The sequence below is a fragment of the Mastomys coucha genome, unplaced genomic scaffold, assembly GCF_008632895.1.
Source record: "Mastomys coucha isolate ucsf_1 unplaced genomic scaffold, UCSF_Mcou_1 pScaffold17, whole genome shotgun sequence".
NCBI classification, from domain to species: domain Eukaryota; kingdom Metazoa; phylum Chordata; class Mammalia; order Rodentia; family Muridae; genus Mastomys; species Mastomys coucha.
In genome coordinates this window covers 5,111,392-5,129,338 of record NW_022196899.1, presented here as the reverse complement: position 1 = coordinate 5,129,338, position 17,947 = coordinate 5,111,392, and the positions used below count along the sequence as shown (strand labels likewise).

The window sequence follows — 17,947 nt, the reverse complement described above, 5'->3', positions numbered from 1 at the left end:
GAAATGAACCCACACACCTATGGTCACTTGATCTTTGATAAAGTAGCTAAAACCATCCAGTGGAAAAAGACAGCATTTTCAACAAATGGTGCTGGCTTAACTGGCAGTTAGCCTGTAGAAGAATGCAAATCGATCCATTCCTATCTCCTTGTACAAAACTCAAGTCCAAGTGTATCAAGGACCTCCGCATAAAACCAGATACACTGAAACTTATAGAAAAGAAAGTGGGGAAGAGCCTTGAGCACATAGGCACAGGGGAAAATTTCCTGAACAAAACACCATTAGCTTATGCTCTAAGATCAAGAATTGACAAATGGGACGTCATAAAATTGGAAAGCTTCTGTAAGGCAAAAGACATTGTCAATAGGACAAAACAGCAACCAACAAATTGGGAAAAGATCTTTACCAATCCTACATCTGATAGAGGTTTAATATCCAATATATACAAAGAACTCAAGAAGTTAGACTACAGAGAACCAAATAACCCTATCAAAAATGGGGTACAGAACTAAACAAAGAATTCTCAACTGACCTATACCGAATGGCTGAGAAGTACCTAAAGAAATGTTCAACATCCTTAGTCATCAGGGAAATGCAAATCAAAACAACCCTGAGATTCCACCTCGCACCAGTCAAAATGGCTAGGATAAAAAACTCAGGTGACAGCAGATGCTGGAGAAGTTGTGGAGAAATAGAAGCACTCCTTCATTGCTGGTGGGATTGCAAGCTGGTACAACCACTCTGGAAATCAGTTTGGCAGTTCCTCCAGAAATTGGACATAGTACTACCTGAGGACCCAGCTATACCACTCCTGGGCATATACCCAGAAGATGCTCCAACATGTAATAAGGACACATGCTCCACTATGTTCATAGTAGCCTTATTAATAATAGCCAGGAACTGGAAACAACCCAGATGTCCCTCAACAGAGGAATGGATACAGAAAATGTGGTACATCTACACAATGGTGCACTCAGCTTGTAGCTGGAATTCACTTTAGGCGTGAAGGTGCCTAATCTGCATTGTGAACTTGACACGGTTCGGAATGCACACCGCTGGGTGTTTCTGGGATAGTATTCCCAGAAGGAAGGCAAGACCCATGCTGAGTGTGGGTGGCACCATTCTGTGGCCTGGGCCCTGATGGAGAGAAGAAAAAGATGGAGCTAAGTGGAGCCCTATCAAATGGAGCCCCAGACCGTGAGCACACCCACTGCCACACCTTCCCTACCATGGTAGACCAGTAGCCTTAACAAACCCTCCCTCCCTTCAGTTCCTGTTGTCAGGTACTGGTCACAGCAACTGGGAAAGTGAATACACAAGGCTATCAAGAAGACATCTTAGCCTCTTCCTCTGTTGCTGGGATAACATACTCTGGAATGCGTTTATTCTGGCCCCTGGTTCAAGGGTACAACCCATGACAGGGAAGCCAACGCCGCAGGAACCTGAGGCGCTAGACACGACGTGTCCACAATCAGACACAGGAGTGATGAATGCAGGCTCTTCCCTTCTCCAGCTCACGTTCTCCATTTGTATTGTCTAGATACTCAGCCAGGAATTAATGCCACCCATAGTGGCCCCATCTTTCCATTTCTATTAACACAAGATAGTCGCCCAAAGGCATGTCCAGAGGCCTGTCTCCCAGGTAATTTTAAATTTTTGTGAAACAGACAACACTAACCATCACAGACAGGTAGGGTCAAACAGCAAATCACTCTGGGCTTTTTTAATGTCTACCAAGGAACAAGTCTCCTAGAGGAGATGCTCCACGGTTATCTGATGGCCACATGGGCAGATCAGTGTTTGTGCCACACGTAAAACTAACAAAAGAATGTTGAAGGTCACCCTTTGAGAGTGGACAGGGGCTACCATTGGCCAGTGGCTTTTGAACAGGGTTTCTCTGTGTAGCCCTGGCTATCCTGGAACTCCCTCTGTAGACCAGGCTGGCCTCGAATTCAGAGATCTGCCTGCCTCTGCCTCCCAAGTGCTGGGATTAAAGGCGTGTGCCACCACCCGGCTCTGCTGTGCTCTTTTTAATTAGACTGTCCTAGAGACACGGTTCTGGTTTTTACTGGCTGTCTCTTCTCCCAGTTCCTAAAACTGTCTGAAGGATGCCAGCCAGGATTCCTTATGTTGTTTGTTTTCTAACAATGAGATTTTAGAACTCTTCCATGGACATTATAATTGTCAATAGCCTCCGTCTTGATGCCCCCCCCCCTTTTTTTCATTTCTGCTTTGGTTTCAAGGGGCATCCTAGCAGGGAGATTGCACAGTGGATAGATGTAGTGTCTGGGTCAACTGGAACATCTACCTTCCGGGGCTGTTTCTCATTTATTCTTTTCATCTTGTTTTGTGAGTGTGTAGGGGGACTTTTATGGGTGTATGTGTTTAGACCAGAAGTTGATATACATTGTCTTCCGTCACTGGTGCCCCTTGTTGTTGAGGCAGGGCCTCTGAGCCCAGAGCACACATTAGTTAAACCAGCTGGCAGGCTAGTGAAGCTCCTGGGATCAGCCTGGCTCCCACCACTACACCAGAGTTACAGATGGGCGACTGCATGTCCCTTTGTCCGTTCTGCATGGTAACACAGTTCCACACTCAGGTCCTCGTAATGACGCAGCGGGAGCTTTAACAACTGAGCCTTCTCCCAGCCTCTGTCTCCCATGTCTTAATTTATTCTTGGACGAGAGAATTTCTAGTCTCTCTCTGGTTTGTAATCTGCTTCGGCCAAGACTTGAAGATAAACTCTTCAGCAGTCAAGCTTGCTGTTCCTATTTTAAGGTTGCGGGTATATTTTTAAAAGCTTTGTTTGACTCCAGAAAGACAGGAGTGTAGCTCTAAAATTGTTCCTTATGCTCCTGAACTCCCTATCAGTGCTTTCAAAGAAAGCAAAGCTGGATGCCTCCCGTCCTGTGGCTCTTGCCGGTGAGTTCACTTTCCTAACTGTGCATCCACACAGCTTCAGGATTGGCTTGTCCACTGACTTCAGTATGCTAGCCCTGAAGCCTGTGAAATAGAGAGCCAGACAGAGTCTAGGAACATGAAGTTCCTCACTCTCAACGGGCATGATAGCTTCAGATAACAACTCTCAAAGTTTTAAATTATGAAGGACATTAAGGATGGGTTTGTCTAAAGCTGCCAAACAGAATGGTTTCTATTTAATGAAAATCTCTCCTGTCTTTGTACTCCCATATAAATGCCCCTAGGTTGTTGTCCTGGGTCCAATGTGTCTTTCCTCCCTCATCCCTGAGACCTAGTGTTGAAGAGAAGCCTTGGGACACTTCCTACAGAGAGCCCCTTCCGAGCTGGCCCTGGGTCTCCTGACTTTTGCTTTCTTCACGTTTGTGCCAGATTTCTTGAGTACTGGCTTTAGTGAGCCGCAGCATCAAAGCCCTTCCCAAAGTGTAGCTGTGTCTGCAGACACTGCCCTGCCACGCACGGCTGCTTTTCTAGCCCGAGGCTGAGGAGCGAGCAGGAGCTCCCTCGTTGGTCATCTAAGCTACTACAACAACAGCATAGACTGGGCAGTGTGAGTGGCAGCAGTGTGTTTCCTGGAAGCTACGAGTCCAGCATTGAGGTGTTGACTGTTTACGTCTGGTGAAGGCTCTCTCCCGGTTTATAGTTGTCTGCCATTAGAGCTGTGTCTTCACCTGGCTTTTTCTGGTGTGTAGTGAGAGAGGTGGAAGTGGGGGCTGAGAGAGAAGGTGCCACCCTCTGCAGTCTCTTCTTGTTGAGGTTTGGCTTGTCCACTGACTTCACCAATCAGCTAGCCCTGAGCCCTATGAAATAGTGAGCCAGGCAGAGTCTAGGAACATGAAGCTGTCTTCGCGTGCACTGTCTGATATCTCTTCTTATAACACAAATCCTATTGGTGCAGGGCCCTACTCTTACAACCTCATCTAACTTTAATTCCTTGAAAGGCTCATTTTCTAATATAGCTAGGCTCGGGATTTAAAATTTCCATATAAGATTTTAGGGGAAGCAGGGAGGTCAGGCATGGTGGTATTTGTCTCTAGTCCAGCACTTGAGAGGTAAAGACAGAAAGATCGGTAGTTCAAGGCCAACCTCCACCACAAAGGAAAAAAAAATTAGGAGGTAGGGTCTAGCTTGAGGAAGTGGGTTGCTGTGGGTGTGTCTCAAAGTTCACGTCTGCTTCCAGCCTGACCTCCTTTGCAAACTTAAAAGTTGAGCAGGCTTTGCCCAAGCTCCCACCATGCCCTCTCCCAGCATGGTAGATGACATTCCTTGAAGTGTGAACCAAGATAAACATCTCCTGTGAGTCATTTCTGTCATATATCCTATCTTAACCACAAGAAACGTAGCTGGTGAAGGCACTCGGGTTTTCATTTTCTAGTCCATATGACAGAAGATCACAAGGAAAATTCTTTAAAACATGTACAGAAGAGCATTGCAAATCTGAATCCTGGACTCTAGCACCGGTCAACCCTGGCCTCAAGGCAATCATATGACCTTTCTCGAGCAATCGCCTCCATTGCAAAACAGCCCTGTGGAGTTGTATTGCTCAGCACAGTGGCTGGAGGGCAGCTAGCGTTGTGGGATGCCCACAGTTCCTGTGTTCCAGGTACCTCGAGTGTCTCACTATCTGGTGAGATTAGCCATGATGGATCAACTACAAGCTAGGGTCCTTTAAACTCACTGGAAGTCATGGGTACTCAGTAAGCGTGGTGTGGTCCCGTAGCATAACAATTGTATCTATTTATAAATAAATAACAGCATGTGGTACTACCCATAGTGATACAAAGTATACTTTATATTTAGTAAAGTTTACTTCAAGGTAGACTTCTGGAAAAGTTTGAGACACCAAGACAAACACTAGAATGTAGAGAGTGGGCTGGTGAGATGGCTCAGCTTGACAAGCCTGAGTAATGTCCTTGAGCCCACACAGAGGTGGCACAAGACAGCCGGCTGGAGTAGACCTGGCCATGTTGGTTTTCAGGATGTGACTGTGGAAGTGCTTGGAACTTGGAGCCGGAAAGGCCACTGTTTGCTCAGAAATAATGGGATTTTCTGTGGGAGTTTGGAAGATAATGACAATGAGAGAAATGTTGCCGGCAGGAGCATGCCCACTCCTCCACTGTCTGGGGTCTGAGGGGAGTTGAATAGCAGTCAGACATTAATCGGCACAGGCCCTGTTAGGTCAGCAGAGCTGTCTCATACCAGCAGCAAGCCCACAGTTCCTAACCTTGCCAGTTTAACCCTGACCTTCATTTTACTCTGCAGTTGAGAACAAAACCTTTCTGCTTTGGGTTTACACTCAAGGAGAGGAGGGAAGGATGTTCTCCGTCAACCTGACTGTCCTTGTTTCCCAGGTGTCTCCAACGCATCATCACACAGCGGGCTCAGGAGAGCAGAGACAGCATGCCCACACAGCCCTGTCCTCCCCACCCAGAGGGACAGTCACCCTAAGGTATGACTGCTTGATGCTAAGAAATGGAGAAATAGCAAAAGGGGAGCAAACTGTGACCCACTGTAAAACGTCTTCCCAGTCCTTCCCGTGGCTTCCTATCCAGTAACCAGTTAAGGGCACTTGTAGTTTGTAAGATAGATAGCTGTAATCAGTGTCCTGGATTAACTTCTGTAGGATAGGAACGATAAGTTAGTTTTAGTCTCTATCTCAGAGAGTCTTCCAGGAAGCCTCGACCAGAATTCTGAACACTGCAGAGACACACTGAAAATTTAGAAGAGCAATGTTGTTCTCTGCTGTTGTGTATTTTGTGTATTTCTGTTGTTGTTTGTTTGTTTGTTTATAGTAGGCAGGGTATTAGGCGGGCAGGGACAGAAAATGCATATGGGTGCATGCTGTGGCACACATGTGGAAGTTTGTCATGGCGGGGTGCCTCACTCACCCACTGCAAGCAAACTGGCCCATGGTCTTGCAAAGAAGGCTCTCTCTGTCAGCCTCTCCCACCTTGCTCTGTAAACACTGGGGTTACGGGCAACTGCAGACACGTGCTATCACATCCAGCTCCGAATAGGTTCCAGATGTCCTCCCTGTGCGTGATGAGCAGGTGCTGCCCCAGATCAGCCTCCAGAGTCCCCATCTCTTGTGTTTCCCTGCTTATTCTTACACCATGGCCAAGGAAACATTTCCATGAATGGGATTTAGAAACAGTTTAAGTACAGTGGCCAGCGAAATACCCAGCCCTACAGAGAGTTCCTACTCCGTTCTGGGTGGGTCTTTTCTTCTGTTCACCCTTTTATTCTTCTGAACTCTCCACAGAAGGCCCACCCAGTTCCTGTCCCTAAGGCTGTGTGTGTGCTGTCTTTCTTACAGGAAGCCCAGAGGAGAGGGCAAAAAGTGCCGCAAGGTTTATGGGATGGAAAACCGGGACATGTGGTGCACCGCCTGCCGCTGGAAGAAGGCCTGCCAGCGGTTCATCGACTGAGCCATTCCGGCCTCTCCTTCCAAATGGAGCTACTCAAGGACCAGGGAAGGCCCTGCCTGGAATCCGAGGAGTAGAATTCCTTGGTGGAATTAAAGCAAAAAAAAAAAAAGCAAAAAATCAGCACTACACTGCTCTGAGAACCAGGCGAGAGCACCAAGAAAGACTTTTCCTTTGAAGGAGAGAGAAGCCAGCTTCCTTTGCTCTCCATCTGGTCTTAAAGCTGGTCTTTAGCCAACCAGGCCTATTTCACCTAGAGAGAAGGCAGAGTTTGATAAGCTTTCTGAACTATGGCCTTTTTGAGGGTTCTTAACACTGAAAACAATATGCGCATAAGCTACCCAGAATGAGGTGGCGTCTGTATATAGGATAGCACCTACCTTGTAACTAGGCATCGCCCTGTTTTCTGCCTCCCTGACTCCTTGGATCAGTCTGGATCATGATGTATCTCAAGAAAGAGCTTCTCTATGTCTGTTTTGTTTTCAAGAAGGACCTCAAGTTGGAAGCATTGTAAAGATGGTAGCTTGGAGGCCCTGACTAATGTAAGGCCGGAAGTGATCAGCAGTGAAGTCAGGACACCGTGAGGCACTGCCGTCATCCTTGGATCCGTGGTGGCACCGCTAAGTCTCTGCCTGCTAGGGCTCAGCCGAGAGCTGGCACCGGTAGCAGTCTGGTAAGCCTTGATGCGTCTTTCAGGGCTAGCACACCTACTACAGCTTGGATAGTGTGCCCAGCTTGGTCCCGCCAAGACCGTAGCCAGGACTCTGGGTTAGCATCCTGCTCTCCAGCTCCAGACTGGCCTGCAGGTTTGCTTCCAGCAGAGCACAGCTGGTATGCCCCTGTCTGTGGGAAAGACCCACGAGGGCATCAAGCCAACTTCCATTGTGAGTGCACTTTTCTAGATGTCATGTTTTTATACAGCTAGGCGATGAGTTAGTGGACTCGATGACATGTATGGATTATGGAAAGCTAAACTTTGTTGTCTTATAAAAATATTGAAACTATGAATTAAGAATTTGCTCAGAAACTAACATACAGGATGCCCAAAGGCAAATGCATCTTGGTATAGGGCTCTCTCCATTCAGTAGGGCCAAGGCTTAGTCTGGGTTCCAGCTGTCGGAATGTCTATGCTGGTGGAGTTGGCTGTCTGAAGGGTAGAGCTTGGAGCAGCCTTCAAGCCTTGTGTGCCCTGCTTAAGAGAGATGAGTGCCCTGTACCTACGCACGGTAAGAGCACCTTATAGGAGCCACTGGGTAGGGATGGGGAACATGGTGTCAGCCATATGAATGTTAAATGAACTTGCACAGAGGAAAGCTTAATATATGTTTAGAGATTGTACATAGTGCTTTTTTACAGAGTAGAGAGAAGTCATGTAGGAATCAGAGATGCCTCTTTTTATGTAAGGGTATATATGGAGGATCTATAGCAGAACATCCTTAACTGGTGCATCCATGTATTTTGGCAATTTTGTGTTTTAAATTCACGTGACTTTTTATCATGGAAATCAAGGAAAACAGGAAAGAGATCCTGATCTTTTTCCCTTGGATACTTAAAAACAAAACAAAACTCTTGTTTCAAGAGAAAAAAAGCTTAGTCTGATGTCCCCGTAGGTTGGTAATCAACATCAGCCATACCACCTGTTCCAGATGTTTTGACCTGCAACTAGGAAACAGCATTTTTAAAGTCCAGAGCTAGATTTCTTTCCCCTGGGCATGTCCTCTGTCGTCTCTCCTGCAGCCTCACTCCTGCAGTGGTGTTCTAGCTACTGCAAGAGGCCCCGAGCAGCCTGCAGATTGAGACGTGAGCTGTTGGGTCAAGTTCACCGTGTGCTTAAATAATAGAGGGTTTTCTCCTAAGCACAGCTCCCTTAATTTTTTTTTTATAATCACAGATGAAGACTTTAATCAAAGTATTAAAGCGATGTGAAATTAAATCCATCTTCTCTTGAAGAACTTCGGGGTGAAGGGCTGCTCTCTGCATGAGCTGACCTGTCGTCTCCCCCAGAAACACAGCCTAAGGGCAGATATGAGCCTGCTTAACTGTGCGTATCGTCAGGACAATCATGGCACCAGATGCACCTGACCCGGATCCCTCATTTCCTTGATAGCCTTTACCATAGCAGCTCCCCAGCCCCGCCTAGGCCCTAGTCTACAGACCAGCCCTAGGCACTGAACCTTCTCTTACCTGGCTTCCAAGGTGCAGACAAACCCTGAGGACAGTTCTGGACACTCTGCTCTTTCTGTGTGTGGAAAGGTGTAATCCCAGGGGACCAGAAAGCTCTGAACTGCAACATACAGTTACTGGTTATATGAGTTACCCTTTTTTGTGTGAGCTACATTTCTTAAGTAGTTATTTTGTTATCTGGGGAACCAAACAAAGTGCCAAATGAAGCCTGACTTTTCATTTCATGCCATCTCCATGAAACTAAGTTCTTTTGGTGTCTTCATTTTGTGGAGAAACAGAGGGAAAGAAAGCATGAGAGTTGGTAAGCTGACTGCCAGCCTGAGGCTCTGTGCACCCCCAGGGCTGACAACCCTGTCTGTCAAAGGAGCAGTGATGTAATGATGTCTGGGATGATGGAAATGTCTAATTCTTCTTCTTCCATGATGCCCTTTCTTATGAAAAAGTTTCTCATTTCTCCCGGAAAAATCACGTCACAGTGACTGGCAGGACGCTCCCCAGTCAGCTAGAAAGCAATGTGTGTGACAGGCAATAGTTTCCAGCCTTAGCCTTCCTGGAATATGGACACTTAGTTTGTGGAAATCGGTGAGACAACATGGAGAAAACCCCCTAGGTAGCATATGTGTCAAGGGGCCCGTGCAGGAGACCTCCGCACCCCTGGCTTCTGCTCAGCTTCTTGGTCCGCTCAGCCAGGAATCCTCGATGTCTTCTGCCGATGACTGAGACAAGACAGGAGCTGCCCATCAGGCTCACCTGCCACCTTGTGTCTGGGAGGTTAGAAGATTGGCAAAAGCCAGAGCCAGGAAGAAAACAGTGAGTGTCCAAACCAGAGTGGACCTGTAGTACCCACTGACAGCACCATGTCCAAGAGGTCCCCTGATGCGGGAACTCCTTGCTTCCTGTGACCAAGCTGCAAATGAAGATCAACTGTAGAGAAAGAGAAGCACTGGTGTTGGGCTCTCCAAACATTTCTTCAGAAGTGGCTACATGTATGTTGGGAAAAAAAATTGAAGCCAAATTTTTTCCTATTGCAATTCAAGACAACATGAGTTGGAGTCTGCCATCTCTGGTATATGAGTGTGAGTATGTCACACTTTCGCCATAAGCCCTGGGCTTAAAGTGAGCGAGCCCTGTAAAAGAGTCCGTTTCATCTCTCGCTTTGGCTGCTGTGCAAGACAACGGTGGCATTCACTGGAGAAGGTTCTGAGAAAAGAGGTGAGAACTATACATAACAAGAGTCTGTTGAGCGTAGTCGCAGAATACTGTAAATAGTACTCATTTCCTCAGGGAAACATGGATTGTGTGGGAAGAGATCTGGAGAACCCGAGACCAGGAAGATTTTTATCACCTCAAGTCTTTTCTTGTCAGAACAAGTTTTTCTTTATGTAAACTTTCAGCGTCATTTCAAAACAAATCCACGTTCAACTGGACAGGCAGGCAACTTCTGTGAGGTGTGCCAGAGGCATCCCATGCGTAACCGTCTTTGTAGCTGGCCTAAAGCTGACTGATGTTTGAGCCGCGGGTGAAGAGCCTGCTGGGTATCCATAAACATGGTGAGGCTCCTCTGAATGTAATTGTGAACAAAAGGCCTTGCTGTTCCTTATTGTAATCTCCCGATTTGGGCAACCGTTTATGATAGCCGTACACAGCATCCTCTAAGTGAGAGCGAGCTCTCCGTGGTGTGTGATTTCTTTAGTGGTGTGTTCAGGAGCACACTGCCATGGCCTCCTGTGGACAGGTGCTGCCTTTTCTCATGTCTGTAGGATTGCCACCACCCACATGCGCTGTAGCATTGACCTGTGTGAGCACGTGCAGATGAGTAGGGCCAGCATGGCCCGTCAATGTGACAGGTACAGAGCTGGGAGCATGGGTCATTTTGAAGGGCATGTTAGGCACATTGGTCAACTGGCAATTTTATTTCTGTAAGAAAGAAATCTACCAGCAGCACACAGGTGCCCCCGATCTTCCCTTCTGTAGGGATTCCTCCATGTTATAACCATTTCATCCTGTATTCTCTGCACTGTAAGTAGCCACATGGGACGTTAGTCAATAAAATGAGGTTAGCACTTTTAGGTACCAGTTGTCCTGAGTAACTGTACTCCAACAGAGCAAGGAAGTATGACGTGTACTCAAGACTTGCTTCTGGTGACAGACTTGGAAAAGGCCCATTTCCAATGATGCACATGCTTTAAAGAGTGTACCTATCACAGGACCAGGAATCAAAACGGGAATTTTATCTCCTGTCCTGTTTTGTAAATAGCTCCTTTGTTTTTTTTCCTAAGACAATCTCATGTTTTATAACGTTTGTTGTGTGTGTCTGAGAATCATGATGGCAATGTGTTATGGTAAATGTAATCATAAATACAATAATAATTACAACTTAAATTTCCAAATGAAAGAAATATACTGCTTAGGCTTCTGCAAGAGACATGACACTTTTATAATAAGCATTAGTACTTAACTTCTCAAGTTTAACAGAACTGGAAATATTTTACAAGATATCGTGTTTTATAATCACAGAACATGAACACTTTGTGGGAATGACCTTGGTTTTATACATTGTAGCTTATTTTTTAAATGCAGTATTTTAACTGGCAGGAAGTGGAAATATGCCACACAGTTCCTGTTCACCAATCCAAGGGCTATGCCTCTTTTAAGCAAGTGTTTTGATGCGTATCTTTTCAATTAACCCTCTGAGCAAGGGTAGAAATGCAGAACAGATAGAAAGGTCATTTGCAAGAGAATCAATGAAGCAGCAACCATGACCATTATGTGTATTCAATCATGACCAGTGTGTATTCAAAGCATTTTTGTTGAGGCGGGGTGGGAGGGGGGGAGTCACATGAAGATTCATATTTTAAACCTAAGAAAAGATGGTAGCACATAGGCTTCTCGGCCATGGAAAAAATCAGAACTACATGCCTGCATTTAATAAGCAAACATTATTTGGTGGCGATGTCTAAAACCATAGTTTACATACGCCCAAAGAGCCTTTATAGAGTCAGCAGTATTTGTGATTTTGTTCGTACTGCCACCCCCTGAGAAATGTCCTCCCCAGGACTGTTCGACTTGTGCTTGTTTCCCACAATGAAAAACTCACAAACGCACAAGGTTGTGAGGTTGTGAGTAGAAAGTGGCAGAATTCCCATGGGATGTGAGAAGTGCGAGCCACACAAACAGTATGAGCAATACCAAGGCTATTTTAAGCTATTCCACATCCTCATGTCCACTCACTGTTAAAGAAAACATCTTCCCAGGAGTTTATTGACTCAAAAAGCTAGCACAGTTTAGCTAAGTATGCAGACAGTTTCAGAACAGAAGCTGAGGTAGGACAGCTGTATACCTACCCGATAACTTACCAATTACTGAGAAGGCCATTCTGGCTTTGGTTCCATGTGGGCTTTACAGTCGGTTCAGTGGGAACTATAAAGGCATCGTGTGAGGGAACACCTTGTGCAGCTGTGCACCCAGTGCCTGAGTGGAGTGGCCTGCAGCTAGCTCTCCATTGCCATCCCCTTGGATAGCACCACTGATGGATGGCATTTGGGTCCCTAGCAAGTATTCATTGTCACGTGGTTTTGAACCGTGTCCATGGAACTTTCTTTCCAGAGGCTGTACATTTAGACACCTTAGAACAGCTGGAAAAGGACTGCAGGTGTTCAGGGCATGCCAGGACCAACAGTAGAAGTGGTGTTGGACTAGACAACTGACATCTTCTGAAAAGGAAGGACCCTCACTCAGCTTTTGACAATCAGGCCAGGTGGCCAGATCCAAATGAGACGTGGCACCACCTGACAGTTCAGTGTTGACCACTAATGTACATTCCCGGCCAATACTACAGACCAAAGAAAGGCTGGGGGGGGCGGGGCAGAGGCATTGTATGGCCACTGTCTTCAGCTGTGGAAATTAGTTCCACACGCCTGAGCCCAGATCCCTCCGTGAGCATCTTAGACACGTGTGCTGCCACAATCTGAACAGCAGACATTTCAAAGGAGGAGAGAAGCTATTTCTCCCTAGAGAATAGTCTCATGGAAGACAAAAATAGATAATGCCATCTCTCTAGATTAGCCTAATCAGAATGCACTGAGTTGTCACCCAGCTCTTACAAGAGCTGCCTCCTGCCACACCCAGGCCACACCCCAAAGTACTGAATAGCTGTAACCCTGACTCTTACTGTGTCTGCTACCGTGACCACTGTGATGAAGGGCTGATGGAAGGAAGGGAAGGAGGGAGGGAGGGAGGAAGGAAGGAAGGAAGGAAGGAAGGAAGGAAGGAAGGAAGGAAAGAAAGAAAGTCATGTGCCTTTGTGGAGGCAGCCAAGTGCCCTGATGCTTTGCGGTGGCACATGGTACCTCCCTTGCCAACACCCTCTGCCCTCTCTCCATGCTCATTAGCTCCCTAGGCCATCTCTTTCCTTGCTCCACTATAAATTATGTACATGTAATTTCACCTCTGATCTGGTGAGGCCCTAGCTCTAGAACTGGTCGGCACTTGGGTGGTTTCAGGACTCCATTGACCGTAAAGGACATTTTTTTTTTTTTACATGGGAAGCCTTAGTCTCTTTTTTGGAGGGCGAAATAAACCTGAGAATAACTTTGTCATGTGAATGGTGGGGTGCACAGGTTAGACTTTCATTGTTCTGAGAGAGTACATTATTCTAAACTCTGTCTTCTGGTGAAGTCCTGATGTTAAACAGGGACAATTCCGTATGGAAAAGTGTGTCGCGTTTAGGCATTACTTCCTTTGATCTACGTATGAATCTAGTATAGAAAACAAATCCTAAGGCCGCTCACAGCCAGGCCGAGGCTCAAACCTGTGAGTCAGAGCCATCATTACCTGCAAAGAGGGGGAGAGAGCTGGCCTGGCTGTCCCCCACCGTGACTCCGAGCCATGGACTCCCAGGACTTCACCGTGTTCTCAGTCCAGAAGCGAAGAGCACACTCACTCATGTCACTAAGTGCATATCCTCTAGTTCCATCCAGTGACATGGTAAAGCACAGGAGTTTGTTAGCTAAAGCAATATTCTAATAAAAATGTTGACTCCTTAGTTCAACATAGTTTGCCTGCTGTCCTCTAGCCTTTCAGATTCTGTAAGCTTAAATCGATGCTAGATGATGGTTAAAAACCAGCTCAAAGTTACAGTTTGTAGAATCAGGTCAAAAAGACCTATATGCACACGACCTGTGCCTAGATCAGTGAAGTTGTGTAAATTCGAGTGCAGTTCAAACGATGCTGGCAAGTTCTAAGATTGCTCCCATTACGGATCATTATAAGGCTGTCCAGTGTGTGAACGAACTCCATCCAAGGCTTCCCGGGTGCCCGGGTGAGCATCCTGAGCTCAGAGTAAAGCGCTCACAAGGAAGCTTGTCAGAAGACCAGAGGAAACTATTTCACCTTTTTATTACAATCAGTCTCCCCAAAATTTTCATGCAGAAAATTAGCCAAAGCAGAACCCCTAGAAAAGGCAAGAGAGGCATTATTAAAGAAGGGAACCATTGGGAAGACACAAATGCTTCCCTCCCGTTTTCTTCCGCTTTGTCTCCTGCTGTGACTGAAAACAGAGACCAACACTCTGGAGAAGACAGAACTTTAAGTGGGAGTCTGAAAGAAGAGTCCCTGTCTAACTGCCATTTCCACCATCTCGGCAGATTATTGGGTGGACACCTTCTTTCCCTTCTTGGTCCTCACCTCCTAACCCAGAAGCCAAATGTGTTCATGTCCAGATCCAGAGTTGAGCCATTGTTGTTACTTGGTTACTTACTGAATGCTTGCTCTGAACTCAACAGACTCAGGGCATGGATGTTTACCCCCAAGACATCCATTTTGCTCAGTGAGTGGCTACCCTCCCTGCAAGAGAACCCGCTCACTGTCTCAACAGATGTAGTCTCTGGGCTGTGAGGAGAGGGTCCGCCTTGGCACCATCCCGCCACACTCAGCCCACTGCCAAGCAGCAGCTACTCCCTAACATGTGCCTTAGGGCACTCAGTGTGGTCACCTAGCCAGAGCTAGAGTCAGCAAGACAGGATGCTGTGTTAGGGTGGCCGGGAATCCAGGAAGGGCTTCAGACTAAGTTTTCCCAGGCTCTGCCCCCACCTGCTCAAGGATTAGAGTGGATGGGATTGGCCTTCACTGTGTGAGGATGGAGTATAATTGTTCCTGTTGTATATCTCTGGAAAGCAAAAACTACTTCCATCTGTTCACCTTGTTCATTCCTTGGCCCAGAACAGCCCCACCCCCCATTTTAGGCACAGACAGCAAGACAGGGAAGAAAGGGCTCACTGGGGGACTGTTCATGGGTTTGATCCATCCCTGAATGGAAGAAGGATGCCTAAGGTGGTGGATTACAGTCAGAGAGAGGGATAACTTTTTTAAGCCCTTTCTCTCTATTCTTATTGGAAGTAGGTGGCTGTGCCATGGCATGACAACCCCTGTAAGACAGTACGGCTTCAACTTCTAGTGTCCCAACAGGGGAACTGATCACAGGGAGAAAGCTTCAGATGAAATCTAGATGTTTGAGAAAAGCAAATGGTACTCCCAAAGCATACTATTTCCATGATCTCCATGGGTATAACACCTGGGTATAAAACTAGGCCTGTGGATCATATATCGGATAAACATGCCAGTACTCATGCTTTCCTACAGTACACCCTAAAAATTCCTATTTTCGTGATTAATGATTAGACTGTGGTCAGTCACTTAAACACTCTTATGAATTAACTTGTATACCCTAGTATAGTTTCCAAAATATATCCTATCATATATAACCCTATATGTGTGGAAGAACTCAGGGGAAGAAAGTACACGCTAGGTCCCAAAGGGTTCAAGACTATCATCAAAAGCAAATGCCAGGTGGCCCGTGGCCACTGCCTGTACAGGAGGAAGCTGGGAGAGGGGAATATCGGCGGCAGATCCTCAGCTGCCCTTAGTGGTGGGAATCGGCATATTCTGCTGTTAAAGGTAAGCCATCTTTGAAATTTTCAACACCAAATCTTAAAGTATCAAAAAAAAAAAAAGTTAACGAATGTTAAAAGTGGGGTCATTAGTGGAAATGTTGTCTGTAAGAAGCTTTGCTCATAGTGTCAGATAAAAACAACAAAAGCCAAACTGAAGCCCAGGAAGTGTCCTCTGGGGGACGCTGGCTAGCGTTACAGTGTCAAGTGCAAGCATGGGTAGGCAATGACTGAAGGATACGGTAGTGCTATCCAGTACACAGAGGTCTTTGAGGTCCAATCTTTCCATCATTTCAGGGGTAAGTACTTCCTTACAAAGTCTTTAATAATGAATGAATGTATAAAATTATAAACTATGCATTTTCAAAGAGAAACATGTATTTTGTATCAAACCCAAGTACTTTTTTTTTAATAGAGATTTATCACAACTACAGATTATTCAAAATAAATGAGAATGCCAATCCTCATAAGGGTGTGGGGTGCCTTTGTTTTTCACTCTGATGGTTTCAAGACCGTGCATCCAGACTTTCATCTGAAAAGCTAGCCAGTGCAGTAGGTGAGGAGGATACACCTTCTCCTGGAGGGGACCACTCACATACCGCCCACTTCTTAGAGATGGATAACTTAGTAACAGTGAATTAGAAGGTAAAAAGGCCAGGGTGTGGCTTAGGGGTAGAGCCCTTACCTAGCATGCATGAAGGCCTGGCTTCAGCACCACACACAGTAACGATAAGTAGGCAGGCAGGCAAGCTGCAGAAAGTCACCATTGCATTGACTAAAGATGACCCCAGCTTAGGTGGTTGAGGCTAGTTGTCAATAGAACCGTGGGTGAGGAAGACTTTAGGTTATAGTGTTCAAAGAACAAAATATAAAGATACTGTCTGACAAGGCAAATAATTGGTTTCTTTTTTTTTTTTTTTTTCAAAATTACATGGAGGTGATCACTCATTTTAAGATATCTGGATAGAATAGAGCCAGATTTCCTTAGCCTTGTGCTCATAGGCCTTTCCGTGGAGCCTTTCCCACCGGTAAGTGTTCCTTCCTCCTTGGTCAGCACTCACCTCATTACTCCAGCAAGCCTCCCCACCATCTGACAAGGAGGACATGAACCCCATTTCTCTGCTGTTCCGCTTCTCTTTCTGTGTCTGTTGAGGTTTCTAGACTGCTTATAAAACATGGGGAAACACATTTCTAACCCTGGTACTTAACGTCACACCAGGTATGTTTGCTACCCTAAGTAGGAGCTAGAGGGGAGCGCAATGTGTCTTTTTACATGATTTCTAGCCAAATCCAGACGTTCTGATACTACATTTCTGAATACTTTTCTGACTGTAAATACTGCCTGCAGAGGTTCCAGTTGACAAACCTTTCTGAGACTGACCCTCAGCCATGCTCCTTGCCAGATTTCGGCACATTGTACATAGATGCGTCGAGTGTTTCAATGGTGGTGTTTTTCTAAATGCTGTTCTCTAACACATTTTTTGAAGAAAAAAAAAATTGTCTTTGTTGTTCTGGACTTTATGTGTTAGTTTTACAAAACATTTCGTAAGATTTAACACCAGGAAAATAAAATATTTTAAAATAAACTGGTGCTAATTGGAAAAGAAGAAAATTTTTAGCTTCAAGATTTATAAAAGAAAATGTTCACACCGGTTAACTGCACTTTCCCAAGGGGATGGCTGCTGTCCACTTAACAATGGGCATCAAGAGGACCAGCAAAAGTTTACAGTATTGATGGCCCATTGACGTGTCATAGAGCAAGGAGTCCTTGTCCCCCCAGAGAGGAGGATTTGCTGGGTAGTCCTCAAAGCATGTAGTAGAAGGAGGGATGTAGAGTTAACCCTTTAGAATTAGTCTTCTGGTCTTTGGACTTTGTTCTGTAATGCTTAGCTGTAACAATGAATATGGTGTTGCCAATCTAGTCTGACGTCATTGTCAACCTGTATTGACTCTGTATGGTTCTATCCTTGGCTTGCACTGGCACAAACCAAGCCAGAACACAAGTCTTTCAGAAAGACCATTCTGATTTCTATGATGTTCGCACACATGAATTTAGATGCACTTGTAACTGGTTACTTACCATGAGGTAAATCTAACTTCCACTTAATAAAAGTTTTTTTTTTGTGTATTTGCTTCTATTTGGGAGCCATTCATTTAGTAAAGCTTAATGTTTATATCAAGGGCTGTTGGTGTGTTGGTACTTTGTTTAGTTCTTTAGAAGAATTTCTAAAGCAACTTGAAGGAGGATGGGTTTATTTTGGGTCATAGTTTATGGGGACCGTATCCATCGTGGTGAGGGGCATTGAAGCAAAAGTCTTACGTCCATGACAACCAGCTATGTGCATCCTGGTAGACCAGAACTTAGAGTCTCCAGTCAGAAGCTGTGCCAGTCTACTAAAGCCAGGGATCCACTGC

At 45.7% G+C, this 17,947-nt stretch overlaps 1 protein-coding gene across 1 annotated transcript in view; it reads left to right on the top strand.

The window, feature by feature from the left end:
• Nucleotides 1-17,715, top strand: part of Znf704 (zinc finger protein 704) — a 215,207-nt gene extending 197,492 nt beyond the window's left edge. Inside the window, exons 8-9 of the mRNA XM_031376332.1 lie at nt 5,328-5,425; nt 6,293-17,715. Coding sequence (XP_031232192.1) covers nt 5,328-5,425; nt 6,293-6,404 — 210 coding nt within the window. The 3' untranslated portion in view covers nt 6,405-17,715. The remainder of the gene's footprint in view (nt 1-5,327; nt 5,426-6,292) is intronic.
• The last annotated feature ends 232 nt before the right edge of the window (nt 17,716-17,947 follow it).